This window comes from Muscardinus avellanarius (genome assembly GCF_963383645.1).
Source record: "Muscardinus avellanarius genome assembly, chromosome: 1".
NCBI classification, from domain to species: Eukaryota; Metazoa; Chordata; class Mammalia; order Rodentia; family Gliridae; genus Muscardinus; species Muscardinus avellanarius.
This window is the reverse complement of record NC_137786.1, coordinates 81,552,429-81,572,767: the sequence shown is the minus strand read 5'-3', so window position 1 is coordinate 81,572,767 and position 20,339 is coordinate 81,552,429. Positions and strand designations below refer to the sequence as shown.

The 20,339-nt window shown below is 37.6% G+C and overlaps 1 protein-coding gene across 1 annotated transcript in view; it reads right to left on the bottom strand.

Moving 5' to 3' along the window:
- The window catches only part of ARSK (arylsulfatase family member K), a gene marked incomplete at both ends in the record, with an annotated part of 41,318 nt that extends 23,967 nt beyond the window's left edge, over positions 1-17,351 (bottom strand). The window contains 3 exons of the mRNA XM_080707327.1: positions 10,233-10,392; positions 13,002-13,131; positions 17,226-17,351. Of these exons, the coding sequence (XP_080563453.1) occupies positions 10,233-10,392; positions 13,002-13,131; positions 17,226-17,351 (416 nt within the window). The remainder of the gene's footprint in view (positions 1-10,232; positions 10,393-13,001; positions 13,132-17,225) is intronic.
- Positions 17,352-20,339: the final 2,988 nt, after the last annotated feature.

The window sequence follows — 20,339 nt, the reverse complement described above, 5'->3', positions numbered from 1 at the left end:
CTGGAGATGGGACCCAGGGGCATTCTACCTTCAAGCTACACCCCCAGACCTAGTTTTTATTCTTTATTTTGAAACAGGGTCTCACTGAGTTGCAAAGGGCCTCACTAAGTAGCTGAGACTGTCTACAAACCACGATCCTTCTGTCTCAGCCTCCCAAATGCTGGGATTACAAGTGTGCGCCACCACGTCTGGCTTCCCTAATCTTTTTTTTTATCCATGTATCTTTGTAAATATGATGAAAATTAAGGATTTTTCCATGAAATAGTAATAACAATTATATTAATAACATAATACTGATTATGTAATACATTTTCTTTTAATAATATATTTCAGACAAAAGTTTTGTTCACATGTATGTAGGAATGGGTACTCTTGGATCTCTTGAACTTCAAATTCTGAAATTCACCCAGCCATTTTCCAGCATCATCACTATGAAAGCACTGGTGTTTACAACTTTGAATTCCTAACCGACCATGACTATAGCCCTTGGTGGATTACATATGCTTGCTGCAGTTGGCACTTACTTACATCAAGGCAGCCTTTTTCAGTCAATTCAAGAAGTAGTTAATGAGTGGTTACTACATACAAGGCTTTGTGCCAGGCAGATGCTTGATGTGACTTGCTATGCTACCAAAGTGGTATCACCACCTCATATCTTCTCATACATAAAATTTTCCTGCTGTTGTATTTTTAAGAATAAAGGGCAAAATGCTACATTATGAGAAAAAAACTGTGGTCAAATAGTTCAGCTATGACTATAGAACTTTTTAGCTAATATTCACTACTTTTACATCAAAGGGGAAGATTTTTTTCTTATACTTCCAAGTAATTTAACACACCAACTTGAGCAGCTATACTATTTAAAATTTTCATAAAATTTTATTTTTTAATATTAAAAATCATCACCTGTGCAAAATGCTACCAAATGTGAAAGAACAAAGTGGGTAGATTATCCCCAATAAGCCTGGCATTAAGAGGATTCACCATGTGGTCACTGCAGAAGACAGGTCGACTTGTCCTTGCACTTGATGAAGGATAACGTAAATGGCCCTACTGTGTAGGATTCAGTTCACTATTTAGCTTGTCCCTGGCCAGGCATATGCACTTAACCTAAATATAAGGTCCTTATGACTTACTTTGGTCAGCAGTTATGATGGGGTCTGGCATGAAATTCAAGTTGGGCCTATTATCCTTATAGAATTTTAACTTAGAAAGAAAAATAATTCTGTAACCAACAGTTGTCCAGAATATGAGGAAGAGAAAGAGTCACAAAGGAGATGGAGCTTGAGCCAGAAAATATCATGCAGGCCAAAGTTATAGCTGAAAGGAAAAAGTTGATTAAAAGAACCAAAGTAGAGTAGAGGAGTTAGGTCATGAGTCATGTTAATCACAGAGAACTAAAATGAAGTTTCCTCGATGTCTGCTACTGAAGTCATTAAAACTGTACTGGGTTCAGAATTACTCCCCAGTTCCATCACTTGAGATAAGTATAATGATAAGCCCTTGATCTTAGATTCGTATTCCAATCCCTTTTGAATACATGAGAATCCTTACGTTATGCCCACATCTTTTCTACCCCAAATAACCCTCAGTGCTATGTAGGTAGGCTCAAGTGACTATTTTCCCAACATAAAAACTTGATGAGGGAATAGGGCTTTAGCTCAGTAGTACAGCACATGCCTAGCAAGCACAAGGCCCTGGGCTCGATCTCCAACACACATACACATATAGTATAATGAAAATAATCACTATGTTCAAAGTAATATACTGAGTGAAAATCTCATTCAATTTCAGTTTCACAACAGAAGACTTATGAAAGGTACAAACATTTGTTTACCGTACTTCAAAGTAGATAAAAGGTTTCACCACTAAAAAATCTAATGCTATTAGATTGGCTATTCAGAATGCTATTTTACCCATGCAGTTTTAATAAGAGGAGTCTGAAAATTCTTTTATATAGTAAGTGCCTTAATTTTAAAATTTTGCATTCTAGTCTTATATCAGACAAAGATGCACTGAAAGAGAGCCAGATTCTTCACAGCTTAATGCAGTATAATACAGTCAGTAAAAGAGCCAAATAGAGGGATGGAAACACTACTTAGAGGAAAATAGTGTTTCTTTAAGAGACAGAAAATTAGATCAATCAAGAAGTTATATGGGCTTCAAAAAAAAAAAACTATATGGAATACTTATGGGACTTGATCTGAGCAGAAAGTATGTTCAAGAATATAAAACAATAGAGTAGAACCAGTCCATGGCTACTGCTATTATTATAGTTATTGTTGTTTTTAGAGAAAAAAATCTATATAGATTCTCAAATCCATCTTATTAAATGAATCCATGCAGTATATTTTCTTGCAGCTGCCTCAGCCTGTTACTCAAGTTCACACATAGCCTGTATAGACTTACTTTACAATGCTTCCTAGACAGCTACAGTGTTCCTATTTAAATATGCATCTGATTAGTCCCATGATTTACCTGCTTAAATCCTTCAGTGGTTTTTCTTCATGTTGATTAAAATCTTAAAAGATAAGACATGAAGTATCTGTATTAATATAAATTGTTATAAAAGAATATAAAGTATGTAACAGTGTCTGGCACAGTAAATACTTATTCAATGAGAAAGATTGTGATTATAGAAATGGACTAACTGGAATTACTATTTTAACATTTTGGTAACTCCTAATTCTTCTAAAGTTATTTGCATTTCTAATTATTTCATGGAGTCTTATAAATTTGCCTTTAAGATCTTTCCCTTTTTGTATTTATTTTAATGAAAGATAAAAATTGTACCTATTTATGGGGTACCTTGAGATGTTTCTATGCATGTATACATTGTGAAATATTCAGCCCGGCATGGTGGCACACTCCAGCATTTGGGAGGCTGAAACAGGAGGATCACGGTTCGTGGACAGCTTCAGCTACTTAGTAAGGCCCTTTGCAACTCAGTGAGATCCTGTTTCAAAATAAAGAATAAAACAAAAAATTATGGCTGGGGGTGTAGCTCAGAAGTAGAATGTCCCTGAGTTCCATTCCCAGTATTGCAAAAAAATATATATATATATATATACATTCAAATCAGGCTGAATATGAATACTATATATATATAATCTCCTCAAACATTTAGCCTTTTGCTGATAAAAACATTATTTAAAATATTTTCTTCTAGCTTTTTTGAAACATATAGTACATTATTGTTATCTGTAGTCACCCTACCATGCAGTAGAACACCAGAATATCTGTCTTCTGTCTAACTATAACTTAGTACCTATTGGTCAACGTTTTCTCATCCAATCTCCCATTACTGTCCCCAACCCTGTTAAACCATTATTCTCTTCTCAACTTCTACAAAATCAACTTTTCTAAATCCCACATAGGAGCAAGATCATGCACTATATATCCTTCTGTGCCCACCCCAATTAAAATAATAATCTTCAGTTTCATCCATGTTGTCACAAAGCACCGGATTTCATTCTTTTATGGCTGAGTAGTGTTCCATTGTGTATATACAACACATTTTCTTTACTCATTCGCCAGATGGTAGACACATGTTGTTTCCTTTTCTTGGCTGAAGTGATATCTCATTGCGGTTTTGATTTGTTTTTCCCTAATGATTAATGATGCTGAACATTCTTTTCATATACCTGTTGGCCATTTGTGTGTCTTCCTTTGAGAGATGTCTATGTTTGTTTCTTCTGGATAGTAGCTAAGTGTAATGGGGTGAGATAGCAACATGGGTTCTTGTTCTTAGCTAGTTTAGAAAAAATAGCCAGAACTGTACTGCTGTAAGCTTAAGCAACTTTTATTATTACAAAGGTAGAAAGAATAATAAAGCACTACAACAGAGGGACATAGTGGAGTGCCTTGGAAATACTGAAGTTTTTGAGAATAGAACAATTTTTATAAGGATTATCTCCCATCCTGCTTAACCATTGGTCTATCTGCTGGACTTGTTGCAGGTGTGGGCCTGCCCATTATCTCCAGGTGCAAGCCTTTTGATATGATTATGAGGATTCCCCACATCCGGTCCAGCTTGACCAAGAGCCTTTTTATCTCTGTCTGTTAGAGGTTATTTACTATGTAAACTTGTCTTTAAAATATAAAGGCCCTGAGCTACAACTCTTTTGTGTACTTGGTAATCACTTTTGGTAACCACTACCTCCCCTCCCTGCTTGATGCCTGTACAGCATCCAGGCCCTGATTACTTTTTTTTATATTTTGAAATTAATACCAAAGCCATTTTCCAACACCAGCACATTCCCCATCATAAGTAGGTACTAGTAGCACTGTTCATAAAAATGCCACTTACTAACTCTAAACCATGAGAAAGTTATTTATCTACCTAGAATCCCAGTTTCATCAAGTGAGCTGGCACTAGATAATCTTAGAAGCTCTTTTACTTTGAAATGCTATCATTTCTTTTTTTTTTTCCCTCTGTGTGTGTGTGTCTCTGTGTATATGGGTGTGGGTGTTGGTGTGTAGTACTGGGGATAGAACTCACGGATTTTCTACCTCCAGGCTATACTCCCAGACCAATTTTATATTTTATTTGGAAACAGGGTTTCATTAAGTTGCTGAGAGCCTCACCAAGTTAGTAACTGAGGCTGGCTTCTAACTTATGTGATCCTCTTGTCTCAGCCTTTCAAGTACTGGGATTACAAGCATGTGTCACCACACTCGGCTTGAAATTCTATCATTTCAATGGAGTATAATTAAGTGGTTTATAAATAACTGACATTTATCTACCCACTTCACTATATATATATATATATATATATATATATATATATATATACACACATACATATATATACATACACACACACACACACACACACATATATATATATAGTGCTTATATAAGTTCAAATTTGTCACATCTTATCAATTGAAAGAAAACATTTTTATTTAATTCATAGGGTATTTTTATTACCTTGATTTAAAATAAAATTGCTTTACCAGTGTATTCCCAATATCTAAAGTGGTGGCTTCTCAACCAAGTGCAGTTTTGCCCTCCCAAGGGACACTGACAATGCCTGGAGACACTTATCTGGAACCTCTGGGGGCTGCTGCTGGCATCTGGCAGGTGGAGGCCAGCGTTGCTGCTCAACAGAGCAACAACATACCATTTAACACAGATATGCCAATTTTTATTGAGTTGACAAGACCAAAGAAAAATGTTAATTTAGAAGTGTATAAAAATGAACCAATTTTATATACAAAGAAATTTTAAATTCTTCTAACATCAGTATAATGGAATAAAGAAATTTAACATTAAATAGTATTCCTTTAAAATGTTTAGACCCCAAAATCCTTATATCAGTTACAAAAGTAAATTTATGTATATGCAGTACCACTCACCTAATATTTATTAAGCTACCTGCTGTGTGCCAGACACTATTTTTAGATGATGTGAATAAAATAATAATCAAAATGCAAAATTCTCCAGTGTCATAGAACTCACATCATAATGCTACCAAGAGAGAAATTAAGCAAACTGCTGTCTTGTTTTTCCTAGCTAAAATTCTAAAACCTAATATCAAGTCCTCTGTCATTTCATTTTACCACTGTAATTATGGATGTTCTCTGTTCAGGTAGCTTGATGTTTTTCTAAGCCAAGTCACAATAGACAATTTTTAATCTTCTGAAATAAATGAAAAATAAAGTCCTACTTTGAAAGTAAGAGAATTGCCATGGGCAAAACTCTTCAGCATGAGTCTCTTGGCAAACAGCAAAGGGAAGCAAACCATGTGCTGCTCACAGGGCTCTTCCTGTCCCCGGGCAGGCTTCCAGGCCAGCAGGGAGGGCTTTCCAGGAAGAGCCAGAGGTGGAGAGGAAGCCAGCAGCGCTCAAACATGGAGCAGAGTGCTCTATTCTGCAGCCTAATGAATTAGTGTCTGTGCTATCTCATCCATTTTCATTATCATTTTATACTCTCGGAGTGTATATACTTATAGTATACTTATAGATAAGTTTTCTCCAAAATAAGGAGGAATTTATTTTATTTTTTCCTTAATAATGAAGAAAGATATCCATTACTTTGGTCATTTTGGTAGTTTTTTTTTATTTTTTAGAATTCTCACCTTATCTTTACTGAAACTTAGTATCTGGAACAGTATGTATTATTCTGGGTACATTCTCAGCATTTTTAAATTTTTTAAATTTTTTGTAATAGTGGAGATTGAACCCAGAGGCATTTTACCTCCGAGCTGTACCTCCAGCCTGGGAGTGTGGAGATAGGGTGGCGTATGGGGTGTGTGTGTGTGTGTGTGTGTGTGTGTGTGTTTTACTGGGGATTTAACCCCGAGGCAATCTACCTCTGAACTATACCCCATCCTCTTTTATTTTTTGAAATAAGGTCTTGCTAGGTTGCTGAGAGTCTCACTAAGTTGCTAAGGCTGCCCTCAAACTGTGATGTTCCTGTGTCAGCCTCCCAGCACTGAACCTAGCTTCCCAGCCCTATTTTTGAGTCAGAGTCTTTCTAAATTGCTGAGCCTGGCTTCAAATGGTAATCCTCCTGTCTCAGCCTCTCAGGTACTGGGACTGCAGGCATGCACACTATATATAGCTTTGTTTTTCATTTTTAAACAGCATCTCATTAAGTTGTTGAAGCTACAATCCTCCTGTCTCAGACTCCCAAATACTAGGATTGCAGCCATGTGCTACCACACTCAGCTCAGCATAATTTTTTTTTTATAATAAAAGCTTGCAATGTTCTTTGTTTTGTTTGTTATCTGGAAACCTGTTTTTTTCTTTTAGGGATTGAACCCAGGGACATTCTACCTCTGAGTACACTTGTGCACCCCCTTCCATCTATCTATCTACCTATCTATCTATCTATAGTGGTACTGGGGATGGAACACAGGGGCACTGTACCTCTGAGCTACATATCCAGCCCTATTTTTTTTAACAGTCTTTTTTTTTTTTTTGTAACAGGGTCTCACTGAGTTACGAAGGGCCTCCCTAAGTAGCTGAGGCTGTCTGTGAATTTTGATACTCTGGTCTCTGCCTCCCAAATGCTGGGATTACACCCATGCACCACAGCACCCGGCCCTTCCATTTTTAAAACATCATCTCACTAAGTTGTTGAGGATTGAACTATGTTGCTCAGGCTGGCCTTGAGCCTCCAATCCTCTGTCTTAGCTTCCCAAGTACTGGGATTAAAGGTATGCTACCACATCCTGCTTAGAACCCTCACTTTTTTTTTTAATTTTTATTGGTGCATGGTAGTCATACATCTTAATGGAGTACAAGATGGTATTAGAACCCTCAGTTATAATGACTAGCAAATTCTTGGCTTAAGCAGCCCCTTCAGATTGTCTTCTTTAGATTGTCCTCTACTGTAACTCTTATATTAGTTTCTTAAACACACAAGTGATACCTCTGAACCTACAACCTCATTACAATTCTTGGGTTTTTTTTTTTATTTAATTACTAAAGCTTAAGATGTTAAGTTTAGTTTTACATAATGGAGTTTGTTCTCCTACTTTTTTTTTTTATGATGAAACAGGAGTTTGAACCCAGGGATATTCTCCCTCTGAGTTACACCCCAAGCCCTATTTTTTATTTTGAAACAAAGCCTCACTAAGTTGTGGAGGGCCTCACTAAGTAGCTAAGTCTGGTCACAAACGTGTGATCATTCTGTCTCAGCCTCCCAAGTAATAAGATTTCAAATGTGAGCCATCATGCCCAGCTAACTGGAGAAGTATTTTACAAGTAGAAATGATACCATTAGGTGATAGCTTAAAAAGCGAACGGACAATGGGGATGTCAGGATCACTCCTGAATTTTTAGTAATGCTATCTTCTAGATTTGGGGAGGCAGAAAAGGAAATAAATTTAGCATTAACTATAAGAGCAAGCTTAATGTTCAGATCATTTTGTATTATCTATTGCATTGTTTATAAGGGCTGAAAGAACAAATTACCACAAATTGGGTGGCTTAAAAGAACAGAAAGGAGCTGGACATGGTGGTGCATGCCTGTAATCCCAGTACTTGGGAGGCTGAGACAGGGATTGCAGGTGTTTGTGACCATCCTTGGCAATGCAACCTAGTATAACAAAAAAGGAGGGAGGGGAAGAGAGAAAGGAAAAGTAATCTTTGAGTTTTGAAGGCTACAAGTATGAAGTCAAAGTATCACCTGGGCCACACTTCTGAAAGCTCTCAGGGAGAATTCTTCCTTACTTCTGCCTGGTTTCTGGTGACTTTCAGAAATTTCACATTCTTTGGCTTGAACCTGTAGCACTCCAGCATCTGCCTGTCCACACTACCCTCTCTCAGTACCTATGTCCTTTTCCCTCTTAAAATAAAAATAATCGTCATTGGCTATAATGCCTTCTCTAGGTCCAGGGTGATGTCATCTTGAGAACTTTAACTAATTACATCTCCAAATGGGCTCTTTCTAAACAAGGCCACATTCTGAAGTTCCAGATGGTTATGAAGTTTTGGGGGGCATCATTCAACATACTACACTCACCATTATTTTCCTTAAACTTATTTTTTCTTTTTCTTGTGATCAGAGGTAGCATCATAACCACCACATCTGTTACCAAGAACCCTAAAATAGCACTGGCAAGGCAAGATACGTTGCTCTAATGTCTTAGCTGTATTTGTGTTGGGAGTCACAAGTGCTGGGGTCTCCAAGATCACAGATGAATTTGTTAGGAGGAATTGCAGGATTCAAATGTAGTTGTAATTATGACTTTAACTATGATATAATTATATAACAAAATATATGATAAAAGAATACACAGCAAAACTAGCAAAAGTAACAGGTGTTTTGGTGCATCCCATCGGAACCCGGTCACAAGCTTCCATGTGGAGTCACAGTGGACATAATTGTGTTGTCTCTACGCACTAGAGAGGCTCTGTACCCAAGTTTTTATTGGGGGCTGATGATCCTCTGTTTAGCTCAAATGAAAATTCCAGATTCCCAGAAAGAAAGCAAGTGTTTGGCATAATCCACACTGTACAAACATTCTGGGCACGTATGAAGCTGCTCTTATCTGGTAGGGAATAGTGGCGACACTCCCAAATCCAAGTTCTCAGGCGTCGGCCACATGCCAAGCTTGCAAACAGGCATTTCTAAGGATAATAGTCTCAGTCTCTTTTCTGCACGAATTGTTTTATTTAATCTTCACGTCAAAGAAAGTAAAGTTAAGTGAGCTTAGACGTGTCCAAGATTATACTACTGCAAGTACAGTAGTAAAAAGAGAAACAAGAATTCAAAAGTAGGCAAGAACCCAGGTGCAGGGGCACTTGCCTGTAATCCCAATGATTTGGGAGCCTGAGGCAGAAGATAACAAGCTAGCCTATGCAGCTTAGATTCTATCTCAAAATAAATAATAATAATAATAATAATAATAATAATAATAATAACAACAACAACAACAACAACAACAACAATAAAAAAACTAAAAAGGAGATAGAACTCAGTGGGAAAGCAACCCTGGGTTTAATCTCTAGTAACTAATACACACACACACGCACTCACAAAGTAATGTGATTCTAGATCTCTACTCTAAATATTTAAAAATATTCATTTCTTTATATTTGAGACTAGTTATGTTGCACAGGCTGGTCTTGAACTCTTGGGCTCAACTGATCCTCCCATCTTGGTTTCCTGAGTTCTAGAATTACAGATATGTATCACTACTCCTGGCTTTTTAGACTTCTGCACTATGCTTGGCTGCCTGATTTTTTTCCCCTCCCTTTCTCCTTTCCTCTCTCTTTTTTTTCTTTTCATCTTTTGGCTTGGGGATTGAATTCAACATATTAAGCACACGTTGTATCACTGAACTATACTCCTAACCAAGCTGGCTGCCTGATTTTTGAAGGGCTTACTAAAATGAAAGGAAAAAAAAATTAAATAGACTAAGTTGGAAAGAACCAACAAAGACAAGTAACAAGGCTTCAGTTTGAAAGGCAGACTGTGAAATGAATAATAACGCCTTCTCAATTAAAATAAATCACGGGCTAAACTATTTTACGAATACTATTTATAGACCTTTAAAATTTAAGAAAAACAAAATTACCCACATATTAGCAATTTTAATATTTTAAGAAGATTAAAGAAATCTAAAGGTTTAGCTAAATTAATACAATTAAGGGATTAAGAGATTTACTTTCACCTTTGTGAAAGAATAAAAAAATTAACAAAGAATACATGTATGTGCTGTACCACAGGGCAAGCTTATTTGGGATATTTTTCTTTTGTTTAATTTTTTTTTTACCTAACAGAGTGATGACCTGAAGTATAGTCCAGTTTTCCAAATTTTTGTGTTCGGTATCCATGCTTCTCCATGATGTCCATCCATGTTGTATAATTTGGATCTAGACCCTTAAAATTATTCCAAGATTCTGTTAAGTGAGTGAAAAGGCCACTCCACATTGCTGGGGAAAAAAGAATAAATAAATATTTATACAACATAAATAATGCAATAAAAATTCATCTACTGTGATTAAAATAGAGCTTAACATATGTTTTATTGATTAAGGTAATTACTCTGAGCAGGCAGTGTGCTAGGTTAGATTGCATGTTGTGAACTAAGACATACCTTCATTAGGTGTTAAGTTTACTAGATATTTCTGATTGTTGCCTTATTTTATCAGTGGGAAAACTGCAGAGTTACTATTTTCATTTTACAAATGACTGAGGCTAAGAGGTTAAGTCGCTTAAGGTAAATGCAGCTAGAATTAAATATAAAGTCCATGTGGCTTTAGAGTCTTCTTGCAATCATAAAAGCAATCTCTAAGCATTTCTTGGTTAATTTTCTAAATCATAAGTTGGTCAAACTAAGTATAGAACTTATTTCTTCAATATTCTCAAGTATTTTTTCTATTTCTTGTCCTTTTGTTAGATTTTCACAAAAATTTAAGTGTTCCATGTCTTCTCTCTCATTTTCTATGATTGTTAATTTAATAAATTCTTCCTTTTTTTGAGATATTGAGGATTTTACCTAGGGCCTGGCACATGCCAGGCAAATGCTCTACCACTAAACTGTATCCTCAGCCCTTTTAAAATTATTTATTTATTTATTTATTTATTTATTTATTTATTTATTTATTTATTTGTGGTACTGGGGTTCCTGGAAGCCCTTCTACATCCGGGCTACACTACCAGACCTATTTTTACATTTTTATTTGGAAACAGGGTCTCCTAAGCCAGCGCGCGCGGCTGGCTTCGAACCTGCGCAATCCTCCTGTCTCTGCCTCCCAAGCGCGGGGATTACAAGCGTGCGCCACCACTCCTGGATTTTTAATTTTTTATTTTGAGACAGTGTCTTTCTAATTTGCCCAGGCTGCCTTCTAACTTGGTGATCTTCCTGCCTCCGCCTCCAAAATAGCTAGGATTTCAGAGGTATGCCACTGTGCTGGATTCTGTGTACATATGTAGTATGTTGGAATAAGCATTGTGGTCTCATCAAACAAAATTCTTTCTGAAAGGTTGGATGGGGGGTTATGTAAGTTTGAATCTCAGTAAAACTAGTTATTTGAGTGGTCTTTGATAAATTACTTTTCAGTATGTAGTTTTCATCTGCAAAATAGGGATGGTAATAGTACCTTATGGAAATGTTATGAAGAATCTATAAATTAATACATGTAAGGCATGTAGAATATTGCCATACATAGAAACAATGCAATAAATATTTATTTTTATTACTATTATTCTTTCCCTTTGTTCAAACTCTTCAAAATATACTTCTTCCAGAAAAACACGTCTAAGATTTTGGAGTCCTCTAGTTCCCTGAGCACTTTCTCCTGTATTATTTCAGGTGATGCTGTGTATGCTATGAGGGATAAAGCATCTGCAGTATTTTGTAAAGAAGGTACTGAGTGATTTGCTTGACATGATGCACTGAGGAGCTAGATCCTCACTTTACCCCAGTCCAGTGTTCATTCCACTCAACACAGAAAAAAAGTTAGAAAGAATGTTTTTTAAAATGCTTGGTTCTAGCCAGGCGTGGCGGCGCACGCTTGTAATCCTAGTGCTTGGAAGGCTGAGACAGGAGGATCGCACAGGTTCGAAGCCAGCCTCAGCTACTTAAGTGAGGCTCTCAGCAACTTACTGAGACCCTGTTTCCAAATAAAGGATAAAAGAGGTCTGGGAGTATATAGCTCGGAATTAGAAAAGCCACTGGGTTTCACCCCTAGTACCAAAAACAAACAAACAAACAAACAAATAAACAAACAAGCTTGGTTCTTCATCAGTGCAACATCAATTTTAATATAGTTTAGGTTTCCTTTAACCATCGGTAGTTATATACCTCAAAGTGCTAAAAACACAGGTGAAAGAAACTGTGCTGAAATCACAGAGAATATCACCTCAGTAACTTATATGTGAAATCAAATTGCTGAGCAGGGCAGACAATCATAGGCCAGAAAGACAGAGGAAAAGGAAAGCAACTGTCAGACAACAGACAGTATTTATAAAAATGACTTTTTAAAATTTATGGCTTATAATCACTGACATTTTGCCACTAAAACTGCCCATTTGTTAAATTATTACGATGAAAGTGAACAGTTGGAAATGAGCACAGACTGAAGAAAAAGAGATAATCTCCAATTATATGGAAGAATTCAGACAATCTTGCAAATGAGAAGTTCCAACTACTTTGTAGTATGTTTTAAAATCTACAGAAGTCTTCCATGGACCCTTACTGAAAAATTCCCTTCAGAAAAGAACTCTACTAGGGAGTATGAGTATTTCCTCTTCTGCTTCAATTGTCAAAAGATTCTTAGTCACTGATCTTGATGAAATAAGACAGTAACATATGACCTACATAGTATTCTAGATAATAAAAATTCCTATTCTTTAAAAATGAACTAGAAATTCATATAACACCAATACCCAATATTTCCTCTAGAACAGACATCTTTTATAATAATAAAAAAATCATTAGGTGCCAAATATGACTATTCTACTTTAGTGTGTAATTTTTAAACTGTGAATATATTTTCAGTGTGTACCACTTTCTTCCATTACTATGAAGCATGCTTACCTGCACGTGATGGGCAACAGATTGGAGAATTTGTGTAGGCATTCAGAAAGGTAGTGCCATGTGATTTCATCAAGTTGATAAAAGGAAGTTTTACTACCTGATTTCCTGGAAAAAATGTTAACCTTCCATCCTGGAGAAAAGAAAGAAATTTAAGAGGCATTAATTTCACTCAAAATAAGGAAATTATTTTCTTTAATTATAACATAAAATTCACAATAACAGAAGACTTCAATATGATTGTATAAAACCTCAAAAAAAAGTACAGAGTATTATTAGAGTCTAGAATATAAACCAGGTGTGGTGGCACATGCTTAAAATCCTAGGAGGTTAAGACAGGAGGATTGTAGGTTCAAGGCTAGTTATAACAACTTAGCGAGACCCTTAGACCCTGTTAAAATAAAATAAAATAAAATAAAATAAGGTTGGTAGTGTAGCTTGGAGGTAGAATGTCCCTCGCCCCCCTCCCTAGCACCCCTTTCCTCATGTTAATAAATCTGACATAAATCTGTAGAATTCAATGCAGTGCTACACTTGGAATCAATTAAATGTATTAAATAAAAAGACTTCTTGGAAAGTTTTTTCTGGGGGGGAGTAGGAGATTATGAGCAAATGTATCAAGTACTTACTGAGTATTTATGTGCCAAGCACTGCACAAGATCTAAGGATGCAGTATGAATAAAGTAGAGTCCTGCCTCACAGCTTATGGTTAGTTGGAGAGGCAAAAGTGCCCTATAATGCACCAGTAAAAGTATAAAAAGAGTATACTGGTAAATAAGTTTTGAATATTTACAAAGTGCAATATATGCTTTGAAAAATCCCTGAGATACAGTGATTTTGATTGCTTCTGAACTATGCTGAACCAATATAAATCAGGGCTTGGTACTCAGTTCCCCCTGATTCTGGGCATTAGAGAGCTTGAGAAGTGTAGATTTCAATGCAACATCTCAATGAAGGAATGCAACAGTAACTGCCTTATTTGGTATGGCAAGATCGTTTGTCGTGTTTTTCCCAATTCTGTCCATCAACTGAACTTTAACCACATTTTTATTAGACTCTGCAGAATAAATTTAACTCCTGCTGGTGAAATCTCACCTGAACTCGATTCATTGTGGGTGCAGTGGTGGGGAGGTTAGGGAAGATGGAAGTGGGGGTGCGGGAACTGCCTATGTCTTTTATGATTTTATTAAGATGTAATTCACAGCCGGGTGTAGTGGCGCACACTTGTAATCCCTGCGCTTGGGAGGCTGAGACAGGAGGACTGCACAGGTTCGAAGCCAGCCTCAGCTACTTAGTGAGGCTCTCAGCAACTTAGTGAGACCCTGTTTCTAATAAAATATGAAATTAGGTCTGGAAGTGTAGCCCAGAGGTAGAAAGCCCCTGGGTTCCATCCTCAGTACCACACACACACACACACACACACACACACACACACACACACACAAAAGGGTAATTCACATACAACTCACTCATTTAAAATGCAGAATTAAGTGATACCCAGTATATTTAGAAAATTGTGCAACCATTACCACAGTGGATTTTAGAACATTCTCATCATTCCATGAGGAGATCTTGCACTGCTGGGGAACCACTAATCTATTTTCTGTCTCTATATTTTCTTTCTCTGGATGTTTCTTGTAAGTGGAATCATACAAAGTGTGGTCCTTTGTGATTAGCTTCTTTTATTTAGCATAAAATTGTATTCTAGGTTTCAACCACATTGTGGCACACATTCTCTTTTTTACCAATTTTTATTTATCTATTATCAACTGATGGACTTGACTTTTGGGTTGTTCCTTCTTTTCGGCTAGTAGTATAATATTGCCATAAACATTTATGTACAATTTTTTGCATGTGCATATGTTTTAATTTTTCTTGGGCACATACCTAGGAGTAGAATTGGTGGATTATAAGATAACTCTAGAGTTAACCTTGGAGGAACTGCCAACCTGTTTTCCAAGGTGTTGTACTACCTGCAATGTCTGAGAGTTCCAGTTCTTCCAATTCCATCATGTTCTTCCCAACTGTAGTTATTGTCTATCTTTTTGATCACAGCCATGTTTATGGATGTGAATTGGTGTCTCATTGTGGTTTTATTTGCACTTCTTAATGATTAGTGATAGCATCTTTTCATGTATTTATTAGCCATCTGATATATTCTATGGAGAAATGTCTATTCAGATCTTTTGCTCATTTAATTGCCTCATTTAAGGCTACAAATATTTACACCTGTGTTTTCTTGTAAGAGTTTTATAGTTTCAGCTTATGTATTTGACTCATTGACTCATTTATGCTTATTTTTTTATATGGTGGAGGGCAGGGTCCAACTTCATTCTTTTGCATGTGGACATTCAGTTTTTCTAGCACTGGGCTCACTCCTCAGCACCACAAAAACAAGCAAACAAGAGTTGCTGTACATGGGGGCACATACCTGTAGTCCCAATACTTGGGAGGTTGAACTGGGAGAATTGCAAGTTTGAGGCCAGCCTTGACAACTTAGCAAGACCTTGTCTCAAAAGAAAAAGGGGGCTTTAACTCAGGTACAGTGCCCTTGGGTTGAATCCTCAGAAGTGTGTGTGTGTCCACACACACATTCACACAGATATACAGATCAATTGGATAGATCCAAAAGTCCAGATGCAGGAGGCAGAGATAGGAGGATCATGTTTTGCGGCCAGCCTCATCTATTTAGTGAGGTCCCTTGCAACTCAATGAGACCCTGTTTCAAAGCAAAGAATAAAAAATAGGGCTGAGAGTGTAGTGTGGGGGTGGAATGTCCCTGGGTTCCATCCCCAGTACTGAAAAAAAAAAAAAAAAAGTCCAGATATAAACTTTCATAGTAATTGCCTTTCAACAAGGAAGGTAAGACCATTTAAAAGGAAAAGAATTATCTTTTAAACAAATGGTGCTGGAAAAACATAAGCTAAATACATAAGCTAAAACTATAAAGCTCTTATAAGAAAAGATCGGTATATATCTTTGGAAGCTTAAATTAGGCAATTAAAAATGAGCAAAATGCATGCTAGGCCAGCAGCTCTACCACTGAGCAACAGCTCCAGCCCTTATTTTATGTATCGTTATGCCAGCAACATACATCTTGATTACTACAGCTTTGTCATAAGTTTTGAAACTGGGAGGTTTATGTTTTTGAACTTTATTCTTCATGTTTCAAGTTTTTTTTTTTTTTTTTTTGGCGGGGGCTATTCTGGGCCCTCGGAGTTTCCATATGAATTTTAGGATTGGTTTTACTATTTCTGAAAAGAAAGTCATAGAGTTTGATAGGTATTATACTGAATCTATAGATCAACTGGGTAAGTATTACTATATTAAAAGTATTACATCTTCTAATCTATGAACATGGATGACTTATCGTGGTGCTATTTAATATCTTTTTTCTTTTTTTTTTTTTTTGCGGGTCTGAGGGGGGAACCCAGAGGCATTTGACCTCCAAGCTACACCCCCTGCCTTATTTTTTATTCTTTATTTTGAAACAGGATCTCACTAAGTTGCAGAGGGCCTCACTAAGTAGCTGAGGCTGTGAACTGCGATCCTCCGTTCTCAGCCTCCCAAATGCTGGGATTACAAGCATGCTCCACCATGCTCGGCCACTATTTAATTTCTTTCAACAATGTTTTGTAATTTCCAGAGCATAAGAATTGCACAGATTTATTCCTAAATATTTCATTCTTTTTGATGCTCTTTGCTCTTTGAAATGGAATTGTTCTCTTTAATTTTTTTTTTTTAACAATTACCTGTCTAGAAATTTGGTTCTTTTTGCACTGATCTTGTACCCTAAAATCTTATTAAACTAATTTAGTAGTTCAATAGTTTTGTAGTGGATTCCCTAGGATCCCAGATTCGCGGCCATTTAGTGGAACCTCCCTCAAATTTAGTGATACTCTTTCAAAATAAAAGTTGGGCGGGGGGGTGCAGCGCAGATGTAGAATGCCTCTGGGTTCGATCCCCAGTACCATTAGCACGCACACACACACACACACACACACACACACACACACACACACACACACACACACTTATGGTGCTATCAGAGTGCGTTTCACTTACTAAGGTATTGTTTTGCAAGTATATATGTGTACGTGGTGAATGTGTGTGCATAAATATCTTAAAATAAAATGTATTTCTTGACTTTGCATCGAGGTAAAATATACTTGAAAGCGTCGCAGAGCGCGCGCGCCGACCCATGCATCCAGCCCTCCCGGTACTTACGAAGGAGTCGCTCGCCACCAGCACCACGTTGGGCGCCTCGGCCGCCCCGGGCCTCCGCCCATCGGCCTCCGGAGCTGGAGCAGCCAGCGCCGAGGCTGCCACCACCGACACCCACAGCGGCAGCATCGGGGCTAGGGGTTCTGAGAGCCCGCAGCTGAACCCGCCTCTTTTAGACGTCTCTCCAGGGCTGAGGAAGGCGGGGACAGGGAAGAACAACCAGAACTTGCAGTTTAGTTTCCATATCCTTTACACGAACTCAGAGCTTCACTCAAAGAACTACAACTCCCATCAGGCTCGGCGCCGGCTCTCTGCTTCGTCTTAACCCACGTTAAGACAGTTTAATCAAATACCGAACGCACAGAACCCTATCCCCGTCCAGTCACGTGGGCGACGCCTGGGATAGGCGCATGCGCTCTCGGTTCAGATTTGGTGGTGGAAGAGCCGGATCTGTCCCAGGTGGGTTCGGGTCGCTGTTGTTTTTGCAGAAGCTGGAGCCTAAAGGCATTTGAATTGGTACTTTTAGAAAGGATCGGGGGCCAGGACTGCTCGTTTTGCTCCGAACCAGCGTGGTTGGTGTTGAGCGAAAGCGTGGACTGGGCTCTGGGCGGGGATGAGGTGGCGGCGCGCCTGTCACTTAAGTTGGATGGGGCGGTTCCTTGGGGGCTGTGGCTGGGCACCGTAGGGCTGCTCAAATACCTCCCCAAGTAAAATTCTAGCCTGCCTTAGCTTATTGCCTCCCTGTGCCTGAGCAGTATGGATGTATCGTGATCCTCCAGGTTGAGAAGCAGGGCCTAGTAAGAAGTTTGAGGTTCTAGGCGGGGGCAAAGCTTAGCTTCTTCTTTGCCTTCGGAGTGCAAAGGAGAAAAGAGAACAGAATCTAATAGGAAGAAAAGGGCTGTGTGACGTGTTCAGTGATTGACGTAGGTTCCGAATACCGTGGTTTTGCTGAAGAATAATCAGCTGTTCCCATCTGATTATTGAACTCCTTTAGAGAATTCTGGAAGAAGCAGATTTCTGATTCAAAGCCAAAATCTTCATTTTATTACCATATTTCAGGTATATGATTGCATATCACAAGTCGTTTTTAGTTGTGTGTGTGTGTGTGTGTGTGTGTGTGTGTGTGTGTGTGTGTTACTGGGAATGGAACCCAAGGGCATTCTACCTCCAAGCTATACTCCCAGCCCTATTTTTTATTCTTTATTTTGAAACAGGGTCTGACTGAGTTGCAAGGGCTTCACTAAGTAGTAGCTGTGGCTGTCCGCGAATCTGAATCCTCCTGTCTCAGCCTCCCAAATGCTGGGATTACAAGCGTGCGGCCGCCACACTTGGCTTCATTTTTAATATTTTGACAAGAAAAGGAATTTGATTACTACTTACTACTTTTGGTACTGGGAATTGAACCCAAGACCATTCTACCTCGAAGATACTCCCCCAGCTTTTTAAAATTTTCTTTCGAAACAGGGTCTCGCTAAATTGTTGAGAATTTTACCAAGTTGCTGGAACTGGCCTCAAGTCCGTGATTTTTCTGTCTCAGCTTCAACTACTGGGATTATGTATACTTACTTTTAAAAGTCAGTTCTTAATACTAATATCTGGCAGTATCATTCTGCAGAGAATAATTGTAATAAGCAGACCTTAAATATCTAATAACTCACATAGCACTATATGCTGAGCATTATACTAAGCATTTATTGAACACCTACTTGTCCTGGTAGGGAAAAAAATCTGGAGAGGTTAAATGATTGGGTCAAGGTTTTCCAGGGAGCCATTCCGAACAGGACTGGAAATTGAGCAGTCTTTGCCTTCACTCACTACTCTGTCACCACTTAATTAATCAGCATCCTGAAGATCTACCACAGAATGGAAAAATATAGAGTAGACTTTTCTACAAGGAGCTTCCTTGTGGAAAGGTAAGGCCACACACACACACACACACACACACACACACACACACACACACACACACGGCTATACCATGAAAGTTAATACAAGTAGACTTTCTCATGAATAAAACATGTTTCTAAAAATTGTTTTGAATCAGTTAGGAATGTAGGACAGATTTGACCATAGAAACAATATTGACTGACATTTAGGTTCATGCAGATTCTTCTTATAATTATTTATAGTATTTTGTATCACTGGTTCTATGGGCTGTATTTACTCTATGATTTAGTTTCTACAGGCTCTTTTTCTGATGACTTGATGACAGGAACAAGCACATTTTTTTCTGTACATGATTACTCCTCATGTTTTAAATTATAAAAATTAAATATGAATATGATGTTTAAAAATTTAGAAGGCTTAGAGTTACAGAGGACATTCTTTTTATGTGACGGCTTCATTTTTGTTTTTATTTAATTTAGATGGAGAATCTGTAAGGAACAATTTGAAATTCAATTCAGGAAGAAGACAGAGGTGGCAATAGTAGGTAAAAAGTAAGTATCTAGAGTGCTTATTAGTAAAGCAGTAGGATTCTGTTTTACTTAATGATTGTTGTTATCAGTTCCTTTCAGAAGAAAGATTTAACGGCATAGAATTTTTATATCATACTATAGATCACCACAACATACTTGTATACATTTGTTATTGGATTTAAAGGTATTTTTCTTTCCCTGATTAAGTTCTGTTGTCATTAGTATTTCTACTTACTATTTTTTATTTTGTTTTGTAGAATATTTGTATGAGCGTAATAGAATAGAGCTTCTGGTTCCATAGCCTCATCTGAGGACTTCAGGACAAATCAATAATTTACTTATAGTTGGTGGCTTTGAGGGCTATTGTTGGCCTGGCATGACTGTCACTTTCTAACTCCTCTTAAATATACTTGCTACTTTTTAAGTTTAATTTATGTTGGGTACAAACTTTAGGTTGGCAGTAGGGAATTTTTCATTGTGTGACAGTATGCAAAGTCAGTTAAAAGTGACGAGAAATTATGGGAGGAAAGATTATTATGGGAAAGTGGAAAAATATTAAAGATATTTGCAAGCAAGGTGGATCCACCTTTTTTTTTTTTTTTTTTTTGGTGGTACTGGGGTTCCTGGAAGCCCTTCTACCTCCGGGCTACACTCCCAGACCTATTTTATATTTTTGAAACAGGGTCTCTTATGCCAGCGC